The sequence below is a fragment of the Pogona vitticeps genome, chromosome 2 (genome assembly GCF_051106095.1).
Source record: "Pogona vitticeps strain Pit_001003342236 chromosome 2, PviZW2.1, whole genome shotgun sequence".
In the NCBI taxonomy this organism is placed as follows: Eukaryota; Metazoa; Chordata; class Lepidosauria; order Squamata; family Agamidae; genus Pogona; species Pogona vitticeps.
In genome coordinates, this window is record NC_135784.1 from 20,639,260 (window position 1) to 20,655,226 (window position 15,967).

Consider the following 15,967-nt stretch of genomic DNA (forward strand, 5'->3'; position numbering starts at 1 on the left):
ATTTCTTTAAGGACTTGCCATAGTTTGCTGTGGTCCACACAGTCAAAGGCTTTTGCATAGTCAACGAAGCAGAAGTAGATATTTTTCTGGAACTCTCTGGCTTTCTCCATAATCCAGCGCATGTTAGCAATTTGGTCTCTAGTTCCTCTGCCCCTTCGAAATCCAGCTTGTACCTCTGGGAGTTCTCGGTCCACATACTGCTGAAGCCTACCTTGCAGGATTTTGAGCATAACCTTGCTAGCGTGTGAAATGAGTGCAATTGTATGGTAGTTGGAGCATTCTTTGGCACTGCCCTTCTTTGGGATTGGGATGTAGACTGATCTTTACCAGTCCTTTGGCCATTCTTGAGTTTTCCAAACTTGCTGGCACATTGAATGTAGCACCTTAACAGCATCATCTTTCAAGATTTTAAATAGTTCAGCTGGAATGCCATCACCTCCACTGGCCTTGTTGTTAGCCATGCTTTCTAAGGCCCACTTGACTTCACTCTCTAGGATGTCGGGCTCAAGGTCAGCAGCCACACTATTTGGGTTGTCCGGGATATCCAAATCTTTCTGGTATAGTTCCTCTGTGTATTCTTGCCACCTCTTCTTGATGTCTTCTCCTTCTGTTAGGTCCCTCCCATTTTTATTTTTTATCATGTCCATCTTTGCACAAAATGTTCCTTTAATATCTCCAGTTTTCTTGAACAGATCTCTGGTTTTTCCCTTTCTATTATTTTCCTCTATTTCTTTGCATTGTTCATTTAAGAAGGCCCTCTTGTCTCTCCTTGCTATTCTTTGGAAGTCTGCTTTCAATTTTCTGTAACTTTCTTTGAGATGGTTTTTGTTGTTGCTTCCTGTACAATGTTATGAGCCTCTATCTAAAGTTCTTCAGGCACTCTGTCCACCAAATTGCGTTCCTTAAATCTGTTTTTCACTTCCAGTGTGTATTCATAAGGGATTTGTTTTACATTATGCCTTAGCCCAGTGGTTTTTCCTACTCTCTTCAGTTTAAGCTTGAATTTTGTTATGAGAAGCTGATGATCAGAGCCACAGTCACCTCCAGGTCTTGTTTTTGCTGATTGTATAGAGCTTCTTCACCTTTGAATGGAGAATATAACCAATCTGATTTCGGTATTGCCCATCTGGTGATGTCCATGTGTAGAGTCGCCTCTTGTGTTGTTGGAAAAGAGTGTTTGTGATGACCAGCTTTTTCTCTTGACAATACTCTATTAGCCTTTGCCCTGCTTCGTTTTGAACTCCAAGGCCAAACTTTCCTGTTGCTCCTTTTTTCTCTTGACTCCCTACTTTACCATTCCTATCCCCTAGAATGAGAAGAATATCTTTCTTTGGTGTCATTTCTAGAAGGTGTTGTAAGTCTTCATAAAAACTGGTCAGTTTCAGTCTCCTCAGCATTGGTGGTTGGTGCATAAACTTGGATTACTGTGATGTTGAAAGGTCTGCCTTGGAATCATATTGAAGTCATTCTATCATTTTAGAGAATACATCCCATTACAGCTTTTCCCACTCTTTTGTTGACTATGAGGGCTACTCCATTCCTTCTATGAGATTCTTGCCCCCATAAGTAGATATGATAATCATCTGAATTGAATTCACCCATACCTGTCCATTTTAGTTCACTGGCGCCCAGGATGTCAATGTTTATTCTTGCCATCTCCTGTTTGATCACATCCAGTTTACCAAGGTTCATAGATCTTACAATCCAGGTTCCTATGCAGTATTTTTCTTTGCAGCATCGGACTTTCCTTTCACTTCCAGGCACGTCCACAGCTGAGCGTCCTTTCGGCTTTGGCCCAACCACTTCATTAGCTCTGGAGCTACTTGTACTTGTCCTCCGCTCTTCCTCAGTAGCATGTTGGACGCCTTCCGACCTGAGGGGCCATCTTCCAGCGTCATATCTTTTAGCCTTTTGTTTCTGTTCATGGGGCATTCTTGGCAAAGATACTGGAGTGGCTTGCCAGTTCCTACTCCAAGTGGATTGTCTTTAGTCAGAACTCTCCACTGTGACCTGTCCCTGCACGGCATAGCTCATAGCTTCTCTGAGTTACTCAAGCCCCTTTGCCACAACAAGGCAGCAATCCATGAAGGGGTCCTTTTGAATAGATCAGTCTATTTGTGAGAGAGCTAAGATTGTTAGTGGAGCCATTCAGTATCAGGCCAAAGGCCAATCTAATCTAGCATCCTGTTTCTCACACAGAATCCCTAGGTGCCTCCAGGAAGCTCCAGAGGCAGGCCAGCCACCAATAGCTTTTCCCTTTCCCTATTGTTCCTTAACAACTGGGATTCAGAAGCCTTTCTTTCTGCCGGGAGCTCATACTCAGAGTGACTAGTAGCCCTTAGTAATTGTCTCCTCCAGTAGTAAGGCTGTGAAGGCCACCTATTGAAGTTGAAGCCTATAATGTAAGATCTGGCCACTTCTTTTTAATTATTCTTCTGTTGTTCAAGAGGATATCTTTATGAAACCCATGAGAAAGACCTGCTTTCTTTTTTCCTTTAGGGTCCAGTGACTTTTGAGGAGGTGGCCATGTCCTTCACCCAGGAGAAGTGGGCGCTGCTGGATCCTGACCAGAGGGCCCTCCATCAGGAAGTCATGGAGGAGAACTGGAAAACTGTCTCCTCTCTAGGTAAAGGCCCCTCTTTCCCCAGCTGAGGTTAATCTCTGTAGTTACCAATGCATTGATTGCTGAGAATTTTGATTATAACATATTCTCATAACATCAGCAGAGTAAGGAGATATTGGATAGCAGAGATACTTATGACGGTATGATACTGAGAGAGTAAAACAGACAACTTATATACATATAGAATAGACATTCCTTTTGCAGCATAACATGACATGAAGCAACACAGAGCATAGGAAAAAGTGATCTGACTTACAGTAGATAAAGACATTCATTTTACACATGACTTATGTACAGTTCTGTGATCAGTCAGAAAATACATTACTTCATTTTTTGTTACACCAAGTTTCATCATGTACACAGCTGTACAACATTAAGTCTTAATCCTTGATACCCACACCTGAATACAATCAGTACAGTGATTCAGGTAAAATCAGCCATTTTACATTTAACTATACAACATTAATATTTAATACAGTGGTGCCCCGCAAGACGATGATAATGCATTCCATTGAAATCGCTGTTTAGCAAAATCATCGTATTGCGAAAAGCGTTTCCCCATTAGAATGCATTGAAACCCGTTTAATGCATTCCAATGTGGAAAATAGTTGTCGTTGTGCAAAGATTGCCCATAGGGAAGCCATTTTAAATCGCTGTCTTCCGAAGCATCAGTGCCGAAAACACCCTAGGGAAACCATTTTGCGGAGCCACCTGTAAGCAGCCCCTTATCTCCAAAAAGATTTATGGGGGTGCCGGAGACTGGGATGAGTCCGAAATCCAGACAAACCTCTGACTGCTGAGCAGAGCCACTTAGGTCTCAGCAAGGTCCTGTCTAAACTTCTTTCTCAAAAGCCAATCTCCTTTAGTAAGAAAGCAACACACAGACAAATCCATGAGTTATACTCAGAATAATCTGGCTCTAAATCTTTGGTAGCAAACACACATGGCCAATTAGACATTCAGCTGGTCTGTACAAGAACCAATGCATGCAGATCAAATCATTACTGCTTTATTGAAAAAGATTGCTTTAGAAAAGATTTCAGTTCAGTTCAGTAGGTACATTTTCATATCAAGACAAACGGAATACTCCCCTCCCCACTCCAGCTGGAAAAATAAAGAAATAGAATTATGCTAACTAATAAAAACCATAACACAGTCCATCTCACGTGTCTTGGGTCTTCATAGGCTGGTGCTAGATGAAAACCAGTTGACTTCCATCAGTCCATGGTAGGAAAAACAGTCCATAGCAAAATTTATAATCCATTATAGGAAAAAGCACGTGTCTGACCTTTCTCAGTCCAACTCCATCTTTTTCCAACTCCCTACCAACTTCCTTCTTCTTCCCAGAATTCTTCATAAGGAACGCCCCCTCCTGGGTCTTGTTGTCCCGCCTAACTTTCTCAGGAGAGCTTGAGAGTTGTTATCAAGTTTTGTGGCAGAATTATTTTGACTACGAAAGTCTCTGCTCTCTGCTCATCTTAGCAACGAGATAACCAGAGAGCGAAGCTTCTCTGAAACAGCATGAAAAACCTTCCTACTACAGAGCAGACTTTAAATCAAGATGGATGCTATTGGGACAATCTTAGGACTATATATCCCATTCTAATACACATAAAAACACAAATCATCACACCACCAATCAGCTGTTGAATTAAACTGAACAATGGCTGCTTGCCGTCACAAGCCCTGTCTTGCCAATAGCTCCTGGTAGAAGGAAGATCCTCCGTGTCCACCTGGCCCCAGTTAATGGGGACCTCCCCTCCCAACTCCGTCCGGTGGACTCCAGTGCCGCGGTGAAAGGGAGCCCCTGAGTACCCATGTGGCCGGCAAAACAAAGGCGACATCCCCCTCTCGTTCCCCAGGCAGGGGAACCCTTGCTCGGCGCTGGAATGGAGCTCCTGAGTACCCACCTGGCCGGCAAAAACAAAGGGAGTTGCTAGACGCAGTCCGTCTAGCAATGAGGGAACCTCCCCCTCCCAAGCCCCAGGCCGGGAAACCCCTGCTCAATGCCGAAAGGGAGCTCTTGAGCTTCCCAAGTAGGCCCGGTCGTCCCTGAAGCCACTCGCGACCACCACCACCCGCTCCCCAGATGCACCTCCGGAAAGTATCGCTTGGTGTGGGAGGGGAGGGAAGCCAAGAGGAGTTGGGGAGCCGCCGCACGCTTCCGGCTCGGGTGCCGAGTCCGGAGGAAAACCAAGCAGGCAAGAAATCCTAAACTTTCTTGCTAGGGGCAGGTAGGGAAGCAAAAGGGGCGGAGAGGAACCAGCGCGCGCTGTCCCGCTCGTGTAAGGAGGCAAGGGGAAATCCTGGCCTTGCCTCACTGTGCTGGGAAACCCCGTTTGTCCACGAAGCCACTCACGATCCCCCCCACTCCCTAGCCGCCCCTCACTGCCTCCCCTACGCGTCCGGTAAACGTCGCTTAGCGTGGGAGGGGAGGGAAGCCAAGAGGAGGAGGGGAACTGGACGCGCTCTCCTACTCCAGGGGAAAAAGGCCGGGAATCCTGGGAAGGGAACCGAAACGTCGTATAGCGAAATTCCCCCATAGAAAACACTGTTTTGCGAAGCGCAATGGCGGTCGTAAAACCTCGGCATCATGTGGATTCATTGTTTTGCGAGGTCGTCGTCTTGTGAGGCACCACTGTACATTTTCACATCAAAATCTCAACACTGACAACCGTAACAGCAAGGGCAACAATAATACTTCTCTGTGAAAGTGATGTTCCAACTCATACTAACCACTGTGGGATCTGTAATGCCAGATTGGGCAACCTGTGGCCCTCCAGCTGTGTTGAACGGCTCCCATCACAGTAGCCAACTTTGTCAATGTGGAACTGTGGTGAAAATAGACATTCTCAACATCTGAAGAGACAGAGATTCACATATCGCAGTAAAATGTTTTGGAGAGGTACATCCTAATTGGGAATGTGCTTTAATTGTGGAATATTGTGTGTGATGGTTTAGTAAGCTGAGTGTGAAGGAGAGGGACTTTTAGTATTGTGCTGTACTTTCGCTATGACATGTTTGTGACTATTTAACTGTACTCATAAAAGAAAAAAATCACTAAAGGCTAAACATGCCCAGTTCCTTCAATCTTTCCTCATAGGGCTTGATGAGTAGATGTTTCTTCAAAAGTCCTGGTGGCTATTTACCACTTGGTGGTGTTAAAGGGAGACCAAGGTGGTGCTGTTGAACTGCCATTGGTCATATCTTACCTAGTTCAGGAAGAATTAAGAAAAGGCTGATTTAAAAAAAGATAAAATTGTAGAGTCTTTGTGGATAAAGTCTTTCCCTGGCACATCGTGCCTTTAAATAAGTTCCTTTTCCTGACTCATGCAATGGAGAAATTGGTGCAGAACACTACTGCTCACCTACGTGCTGAGAGAGCACATCAGCTAGGTCTGTGTTTGCTCTGCCAGGAGTCTGGCTTAGCTTCAGTCACATGACAGGAAGAAGAAAACAGGTTTTACACCTTCCAAAAAAAAGTGTGTTGCTCCTGATGCCTCAAAGGAATCAAACCTTCGGGTGGATGGAGGGATTTTTAAAAGACCAGGAAGAAGTTCGTTTGTCCCTCTAATGGGTTTTTTCCTCTCTCCATGTGGGAGAGCTGATCCCAGGAGAATCAGTAGGGAGAAACAGCTGCCAGCTCCTCCTCTGAAGACAGTCTGGGGCATCTTTAAAGGTTACAAGCCTACCATCATCAATATCTGAACTAGGTGTGACTTACTTGTCCAAAGCAAGAATTGCTTTGTGTTCCCCTGAGAGCCCTTAGTTTCCTGCCTCCAGGTTGGCTTCCTTATCTTTACCCCTAAAATTCAGTTCTGTTCTGGTAGATGGCAAGCTGGAAGAAAAGTGTATTCCACGGTGCTCCACCTGTCTTTTGTCTCAGAAAGTAAAAGTAGCCCCTTTGGCACACAGTGTGGCTATAGCAACTTCCCAGGGTACACTCTTGGCCATTCAAAGTATCCCAGCTTGCTACCTGTCCATACTGGTCCATTGTCTTCCAACTGGGCCAAAGACTTGTCGCCACAGAATCCTGTACTTCCATCAAGCAAAAGTCCAGGCAGGGAGAAATTCTCAAACTTTTTTGCCAGCAGGAAACTGTCAATCGTGCTGTTTAAGAAACAAACCCAAGATTTCCTCCATGCCGTTCTGTAAGCAGGCTGGTAGTCCGTTCCATATATCTGTAGACCAGTCCGATCCACATTTCCACATGACTTTTTGCCCAGTGTACCTTTATCCCTAAGAGTTGGGCCTGATTAACAAGGGTTTAGTTTTAATAAGCATTTCTAGGATTGTGATCATAATCTGAGACAAGTGCATGCGATTGTCTTTCCACCTCCTTTTTCTCTCTCCGGCAGGGACTGGAAGCATGCCAGAAACAAGGATTCCTTCATCTTTTCCTTGTGGTAAAGAAGAACCAGATCAGGTATGGACAAGAAGATTAAAAGATCATTTTAACCATGAATGAGGCTGGTCATTCAGTTTTAACAAAAGTCTCCACATTTTTAATGCTTATAAGCAGAGACATCACCTTGCCGACAAAGGTTCGCATAGTCAAAGCTATGATTTTTCCAGTAACGATGTATGGAAGCAAGAGCTGGACCGTAAAGAAGGCTGGCCATTGAAGAATTGATGCTTTTGAATTGTGGTGCTGGAGGAGGCTCTTGAGAGTCCCCTGGACTGCAAAACCTATCCTTTCTGAAGGAAATCAACCCTGAGTGCTCACTGGAAGGACAGATCCTGAAGCTGAGGCTCCAATACTTTGGCCACCTCATGAGAAGACTCCCTGGAAAAGCCCCTGATGTTGGGAAAGAGTGAAGGCAAGAGGAAAAAGGGACGACAGAGGACGAGATGGTTGGACAGTGTCATTGAAGCTACCAACATGAATTTGACCCAACTCCGGGAGGCAGTGGAAGACAAGAGGGCCTGGCGTGCTCTGGTCCATGGGGTCACAAAGAGTAGGACACAATGACTAAACAACAAATATAGTAGGGTGTTATAAAATGGTCTTTTCCTTATGTGGAATAACAGTACTTATCATATATGGTTGTTACAAATGGAGAATAATTTAATTTCTCTTCAGTTTTGAACAGTGGTACAAGGTATGTGAATTCTTTGAGGTTTTTCAGATAAAAAAAGATTTTCCTCTTCTTATTCCCTTATTCTGAAGAGATCTCTCTCCCTCTGTTTACTTGTGGGAGAGCTAAGACTGTAGGAGGAGCCATGCATCATTGAGCTAAAGGCCAATCTAGTCTAAAGAAGAAGAAGAAGAAGAAGAAGAAGCAGCAGCAGCAGCAGCAGCAGCAGCAGCAAAGTGTGCTATTTATATACTGCCCCATAGCGCTTCAAGCACTCTCTGGGCAGTTTACAAGTTAATTATGCAGGCTACACATTGCCCTTAGCTGGTTGCTCATTTTACCGACCTCGGAAGGATAGAAGGCTGAGTCAACGTTGAGTTGGCTACATGGGACTGAAACCAAAGGTGTGAGCACAGTTTTGGCTGCAGTACACTTAACCACTGCACCACGAGACTCATAGTCTAGCATCCTGTTTCTCACAGGATCCCTGGATTCCTCCGGGAAGCTCCAGAGGCAGACCAGCCACCAGTAGCTTTTTCCCTCCCCTTGTTGTTCCTCAGCAACTGGGATTCAGAAGCCTCTCTTTCTGCAGGGATCGCATACTCAGAGTGACTAGTAGCCCTTGGTAAACATCTCCTCCCATAGTAAGGCTGTGAAGGCCACCTATGGAAGATAAAGCCTACAACGTAAGATCCAGCCACTTCTCTTTTTTAGTTATTCTTCTGTTTAAGAGGATATCTTTATGAAACCCACAAGAAAGACCTGCTTTCTTTTTTCCTTTAGGATCCAGTGACCTTTGAGGAGGTGGCCGTGTCCTTCACCCAGGAGGAGTGGGCGCTGCTGGATCCTGACCAGAGGGCCCTCCACCAGGAAGTCATGGAAGAGAACTGGCAGACTGTCTCCTCTCTAGGTAAAGGCCCCCTCTTTCCCCAGCTGACGGTAATCTCTTTAATTAGGAATGCATTGATAACCCTAAAAATAAGGGCAACAACAATCCTTCTGTTTCAAAGTGGTGTCCCAACTCAATACTAGCCACTGTGGGATTAGTATTGCCAGCTTGGGCAACCTGTGGCCCTCCAGCTGTGTTGAATTCCAGCTCCCCTCCCTGTAGCCAACTTTGTCAATGTGGTATTGTGGTGAGAATAATAGTTCATGAAGATCAGAAAAGATAAAGATTCAGAGATTTCACTGGAATTGTGACGGCCTTCCTCACTGCTCACAAAGGGAGGTCATGTTTTGGAGAGTTGCATCGTTATTGGGAATGGCCTTAAATGTGGGGCGTTTGTTAATAAGCCCCTTGTGTGTGGTGGCTTAGTAAACTGAGTGCCAAGGAAGAGGGGCTTTTAGTGTTATGCTGCACATTCCCTTTTGCTTGCTTGTCACTGTTTTAACTGAATTTATAAATGAATTTTTCATTGCATTCTTGTTTAATATGTGATTCAAATTAATAAGGCATTGTCCTTTTATTGTACTTGAGAGCTACAAGCTAAACAGAAATATCCCGTGCCCCTATGTTAGCCCAGGTATTTGTGTTTTGTTAACATTTTACAAGGTAAATTGAGACTCTTGCATTGCTTCCCCACCCTCAGTTATCTGGAAAACATCTTGGTACAGTGGTGCTTCGCTTAACGAGGATAATCCGTTCCAGAGAAATCGCTGTAGAGCGAAATCCTCGTTAAACGAAATAAAAAAGCCCATCGAAACGCATTTAAAACCGTTCAGTGCATTCTAGTGAGCTACATACCTGCTCATTCAGCGAAGATCCTCCATAGGGCGGCCATTTTTTGGTGCTTATAGTGCGAGGAATCCATCCCTAACACAGCAAGGAGCCATTTTCTTCAGCCAGCAGCCATTTTGAAACCCAACAATCAGCTGTTTGCTGATCGTCATAAAGCGAAAATCAGTTCCCGAAGCAGGGAACCGATCATTGTGAACGGAAAAAACCCCATTTAAACCATTGTTTAAAAAACTAATCGTACAGCAATTTCCTCGTTTAATGAGGTAATCGTTAAGCGAGGCACCACTGTATTACAGAGACTTGAAACATAACAATGCAAACCTCCTGTGTTAGAGAAACCATGTCTCCTTCTCTTGTAGTAGCTACTTCCTGGAGAAATTGGAGCTAGTTCTCTGGAATTCTTGATAGGTTACATAGAATTTCAGGATAATCTTGTCTTCCTTCAATATGGTTTCAGTTTTATGGATTAACTTAATGGCAGTTTCTAGATGTGCTGGACTACAAATTACAGTTCCATGTCAACACATAGAATATGGGGTTTGTTCATAGAATCATAGAAAAGTGAAGTTGGAAGGAGCCTCCAAGGCCATCATGTCCAACTCGCTGCTCAATGCAGGAATACAATCAAAGCATATCTGCCAGATGATTATATTTTCTTGAACCAACTCCCAAGGTAACTGGTTCCACCGTTGTACTGCTCTAAGAGTTAGGAAGTTTTTCCTGATATTCAACAGAAATCTGACTTTAACTTGAGCCCAGTGTTGCGTTTCCTGCACTCTGGGATGTTCAAGAACAGATCTTGCCCCTCCTCTGTATGACAGCCTTTCTAATATTTGAAAAGTGCTATCATATCACCCCTCAGTCTTCTTTTCTCAAAGCTAAACATGCCCAGTCCTTTCAGCCTTTTCTCATAAGGCTTCTTTTCCAGCTCCCTGACATATTTGTTTATTTAATTTTTACCCAGACCATCTAGTCAATTGACTACTCTGGGTGGCTAACAGCATGTAATAGCCACTGCTGAGAAGGCCCGGTTTCTTGTTTTTTCCTTCCGGACCTCCCTTAGCATTAGGAAGTTTGTCCAAAGTGTTTTCTGGCTTGGTCACGACTCGGTCACGACTCGGACCTGGATCTTCCAAGTCCCTGCTTGTAGTTTATAATACATCTCAATAAGGCACTTAACACAAACATATTTAATTGAAAATGTGTGCTGGGATAGCTGCATGAAAGTTTGAATGTTGCATAGTAGCTTTGAATTTAAAATATCTCTGCTCAAAGCATCAAAAGTTCTGCTCAGTAGCTGGGAAAAATAAGAGGGAACATTGAATCCCCTTCTTTAGAAAACCACCTCTTTTCCCCTCAAAGTTTGGTATTCTTTTCATTCAGTCATTTCTGCATTTTGTCTTTGTTCGCAACAGATAACTGGAAAGAGGAAAACATACATCTCGGATGTGGAAAGAATTTTACGACCCAATTTGAGCTCGCCAGGCGAACCCAAAAAGAAAAAGGAAACTGTACCTGGGAGAAACCCAATGAATGCCTTGTGTGTGGAACAAATATTGCTGTGAAGATATCACGGATACTTCACAAATGGATCCACACAGGAAAGAAGAGCTTTCTGAGTGAAGAGTCTGGGAAAGGTTTTGAGTGCAAGTTACACTTTGTGAGCCATCAGACACTCCACACAGGAGGGGAAACATATAAATGGCAGGTGAGGAAATGTTTTCCTCAGAATTCAAGCTTGGTAAATCATCAGCATATCTACAGACAAGAAAAAGCCTACCAATGCCAAGAGTGTGGGAAATGTTTTGCTCAGAGCTTACAACTTGTGAGTCATAAAAGAGTACACACAGGGGGAAAACCTTACAAATGCCAAGAATGTGGGAAATGTTTCAATTGGAATTCTCACCTTGTGAGTCATATGAGAGTCCACACAGGAGAGAAACCTTACAAATGTACAGAGTGTGGGAAATGTTTTGCCCATACCTCATTGCTAGTAAATCATATGAGACTGCACACAGGAGAGACACCGTACAAATGCCAAGAGTGTGGGAAATGTTTTGCTCAAAGCTCACAGCTAGTGAATCATAAACGAGTCCACACAGGAGAGAAACCATACAAATGCAAGGAATGTGGAAAAGGTTTTGCTCAGATCTCACACCTAGTGAGACATGAGCGAGTCCACACAGGAGAGAAACCATACAAATGCAAGGAATGTGGAAAAGGTTTTACTCAAAGCTCACAGCTAGTGAGTCATAAGCGAGTCCACACAGGAGAGAAACCATATAAATGCCAAGAGTGTGGGAAATGTTTTGCTCAAAGCTCACAGCTAGTGAGTCATAAGCGAATCCACACAGGAGAGAAACCGTATAAATGCCAAGAGTGTGGGAAATGTTTTGCTCAGAATGATCAACTTATAAATCATAAGAATGTCCATACAGGAGAGAAACCATACAGCTGCCAGGAGTGTGGAAAATGTTTTTCTAACAGATCAAATCTTGTGAGCCATAAGAGAGGTCATACAGGAGAGAAACCATACAAATGTCAGGAGTGTGGAAAATGTTTTGCTGACAGTTCAAAGCTTATGAGTCACAATAGCATCTACACAGAAGAGAAACCATACAAATGCCAAGAGAGTGGGATATGTTTTACCCATATTTCACAGGTTGTGAGTCATAAGAAAGTCCGCACAGAAAAGAAACCGTACAAATGCAAGGAGTGTGGAAAATGTTTTGCACAGAGTTCACAGGTTGTGAAGCATACGAGAGTCCACACAGGAGAGAAACCCTACAGATGCCAGGAGTGTGGGAAATGTTTTACTCAGAGATCAAATCTTGTGGGTCATAAGAAAGTTCACACAGGAGAGAAACCATACAAATGCCAGGAGTGTGGGAAATGTTTTGCTAATAGATCAAATCTTGTGAGTCATAAGAGAGTTCACACAGGAGAGAAACCATACAAATGCCAGGAGTGTGGGAAATGTTTTGCTGAAAGATCAAATTTTGTGAGTCATAAGAGGGTCCACACAGGAGAGAAACCCTACAAATGCCAAGAGTGTGGAAAACCTTTTACTCAAAGCTCACAGCTTTTGAATCATAAAAGAGTCCACACTGGTGAGAAACCTTATGAATGTCAAGAGTGTGGAAAATGTTTTGCTAACAGATCAAATCTTGTGAGTCATAAGAGAGTTCATACAGGAGAGCAAGCCTACAGATGTCAGGAATGTGGGAAATGTTTTGCTCGGGATTCACTGCTTGTACGTCATAAGAGAGTCCACACAGGGGAGAAGCCATACAAATGTCAAGAATGTGGGAAATGTTTTGCTCGTAATTCAAACCTTGTGGACCATTACAGAATCCATGCAGGTGGGGAACCCCTCAAAACCCTGTAACATGGGAAATGTTTTGTTTATGGTTCAGATTCTACATGTTGATAGGCAGACATTTTAGTTGAGATAGCATTTTAAGCAAGAAACCAATAAATATTATAGTTTGTGATACATCAAAAGTAAAAGGAATAACCAGGACTGAAGCTAAAGGAGGAACACATCAGGAGAGAGTGGATGATTTTTCACATTAATAAATAAATTCAATCTCTGATCAAGAAGTTGTCTCCATCTTAACAGAAGCTATATATTTTTCCTACTCCTCTTGCAGTTTCAAATGGGTGTCGAGTCTTGCTTGCAGACAAAACAGTAGTTTTACCAAACTAGGGGTTCTAGTAAAATCAGTGACCAGGGATTTTCTAGACAGTGACTAGTTTGGCGATTTATGTTCTCCTCAAACAGAGTCTGTCCAGAATCACTGTGTGGATTTCGAGCTCATAGATCCACCATTGACATGGTATTTTCCCTCAGACAGTTGCAGAAGACAGTTGTAGTGAACAACGACAGCCCCTCTTTGTGGCCTTCATAGATCTTACAAAGGCCTTTAATTTGGTTAGCAGGGGCAGCCTTTTTAAAATACTTCCCAAGATTGGATGGCCACCTCGACTCCTTAACATAACCAGTCCTTTCATGAGGAAATGAAGGGCACTATAGTTTTTAATGGCTCAACATCAGATCCCTTTGACAGCCGAAGTGGAGTGAAACAAGGCTGTGTCCTCACGCTGTGAAGCAGGCCTTTGGAACTGCAACAGAAGGTGTCTATCTCTGGACGACATCAGATGGAAAGCTGTTTAATCTCTCTAGATTGAGAGCAAAGGTCAAAGTCCAGCTGAAATGCATGCGGGACTTCTTCGCCGATGATGCAGCTGTTGTTGCCCACTCTGCTGAAGACCTCCAATAACTCTTGAATCGTTTTAGCAAGGCCTGCCAAGTCTTTGGATTAACAATCAGACTGAAGAAAACACAAGTCATGGGCCAGGGTGTGGACTCGCCTCCCTCCATTACCATCTCCACACAAGAATTGGAGGTTGTTCATGACTTTGGGTACCTTGGCTCAACGATCTCTGACACTCTCTCCCTAGATGTCAAGTTGGATAAACTCATTGGCACAGCAGCTACCATGTTCTCGACTCACAAAGAGAGTATTGCTTAATAAGAAGCTGAAGGCATATACCAAGATCCAGGTCTATAGAGCTTGTGTCCTGAGCACACTCCTGTACTGCAGTGAGTCCTGGACCCTTTGTGCACGGCAGGAGAGGAAGCTGAATATGTTTCATATGCGTTGTCTCCAATGCATTTTTGGTATCACCTGGCAAGATAAAGTTCCAAATAGAGTAGTCCTAGAACGAGCTGGTATTTTTAGCATGTATACATTACTAAAACAATGGTGTCTATGTTGGCTCCAGGCATGATGTGAGAATGGCTGATGGTCGGATTCCAAAAGATCTCCTGTATGGAGAATTAGTGCAGGGAAATCACCCCAGAGGGAGACTACAATTGTGATACAAGGCTATCTGCAAGTGGGATCTGAAGGCCTTAGGAATGGACCTCAACAGATGGGAAACTTTGACGTCTGAGTGTTCAGCCTGGAGGCAGGCAGTGCATCACGGCCTCTACCAATTTGAAGAGACACTTGTCCAGCAGGCTGAGGCAAAGAGGCAGTCCCAAAAGCAGCAAAACCAGGGAATGGTTTGTATTTGTCTTTAGCGTGGAAGGGATTGTCACTCTCAAACTGGCCTTCTCAGCCACACTAGATGCTGTTCCAAGTCCTCTATTCAGAGCACAGTAGCATAGTATCTTGAGACTGAAGGATGCCTCATCTAGGTTCTCCACAGCATAACCAGGTGCCCTACAATTTCTGCCTTTCAAAATCTGCCTTTTGGAGCCAAAGGGAGGTGCATCATGTCATCCTCCCAGTTACAAAATCTTCCTAGCATCCTTCATATGTCTTTTTTTTTTAATTGACTGTGTTAAAGTTCACAAACCCGTGCCTTTCAGTAGAAGGAACAGCACATAACGTGGTACAGTGCACATTCTAAAAGCCGCTTTTAAGTCTGTGTACTCTATTCTTCATATTAAAATGCTGATGGATAATTCAGTGGTTTAGAAATTGGGCTGCAGAGCTAGAGGTTCATTCTGCACTGTGCCTCCTTGATGGGCTGGGCTTGACGAGCCACAGGTTCCCTTCCAGATGTGCATGCGCACATCACACTCTGGGCTGCTTCCACACATGCACACATTGTGCTCATGAGGCAGAATGCACTCACACACATGCGTGTGACAGTGCTTGGGGTGCTTGTGCACAGTGCACGCAGGGGGCAGAATGAACTCTCACGCATGCATGCAACGGCATTTGGGAGAGTGCTCATGGGGGTAGGAGATCTGTGTCTGTGGCCCAGTCTTATATAGGCTGCAGACCACTGCCGGGTCGCGGACCAGGGGTTGGGGATGTCTGGCCTAGACCCAACTTCCATAATGTTCCTCTTCTCATTTAATCTATAGAGCTGTATGTGTTTTCTAGCTTGGAAGGGACTAAGCACATCACTGGTGTGAATCAGCAGTGTGGTAAAAATGTTACTTCGTCATAGCACAAACAGCTGATTTATGCAAGAGTCACATGATTGGTTGTTGTGGGTTTTTCGGGCTCTTTGGCGGTGTTCTGAAGGTTGTTTTTCCTAACGTTTCACCAGTCTCTGTGGCTGGCATCTTCCAGCCTAGACCAGTGGTCCCCAACCTTTTCCCAACCACAGCCGGGATGCCGGCCACAGAGACTAGCGAAACGTTACGAAAAACAACCTTCAGAACATGGCCAAAGAGCCTGAAAAACCCACAACCATTAGATCTTGGCCGTGAAAGCCTTCGCGAATACATAGTCTCATTATTCTTTAACCAAGGCTATTATTCAATGGCCCAAAAGCCTGCTAGTTTAAGAGTAGCATTACGGCTTTCCTCCCCACTGAAGTTTTACAAATCCAGGAAGCTGAAAGGAAAGACTGAATCTTTCCAACTTCCCTTTGCAGCAGGGAAAACAAATGTTTAGCCTAAGGTTACTGCTCTCCCTTATCTCTCCACCTGCTCTGTGGTCAGGAACCAAGCCGCCTGCCAGGGCCACAGTCTTGGAAGCGGTGCTTTGCTACATACAACCT

General features: G+C 44.1%; 1 protein-coding gene across 4 annotated transcripts in view; it reads left to right on the forward strand.

Annotated features, from left to right (window-relative positions):
- The window catches only part of LOC144582997 (uncharacterized), a 43,462-nt gene extending 28,547 nt beyond the window's left edge, over window positions 1–14,915 (forward strand). For 2 of the 4 annotated variants that reach the window (XM_078388243.1, XM_078388245.1), the window contains one exon: window positions 10,855–14,915. In XM_078388243.1, coding sequence (XP_078244369.1) covers window positions 10,855–12,827 — 1,973 coding nt within the window. In that variant the 3' untranslated portion in view covers window positions 12,828–14,915. Of the gene's footprint in view, window positions 1–2,499; window positions 2,627–6,981; window positions 7,050–8,484; window positions 8,612–10,854 lie in introns of all 4 variants that reach the window. The other 2 variants (XM_072988257.2, XM_078388244.1) reach the window with 2 other exon arrangements.
- Window positions 14,916–15,967: the final 1,052 nt, after the last annotated feature.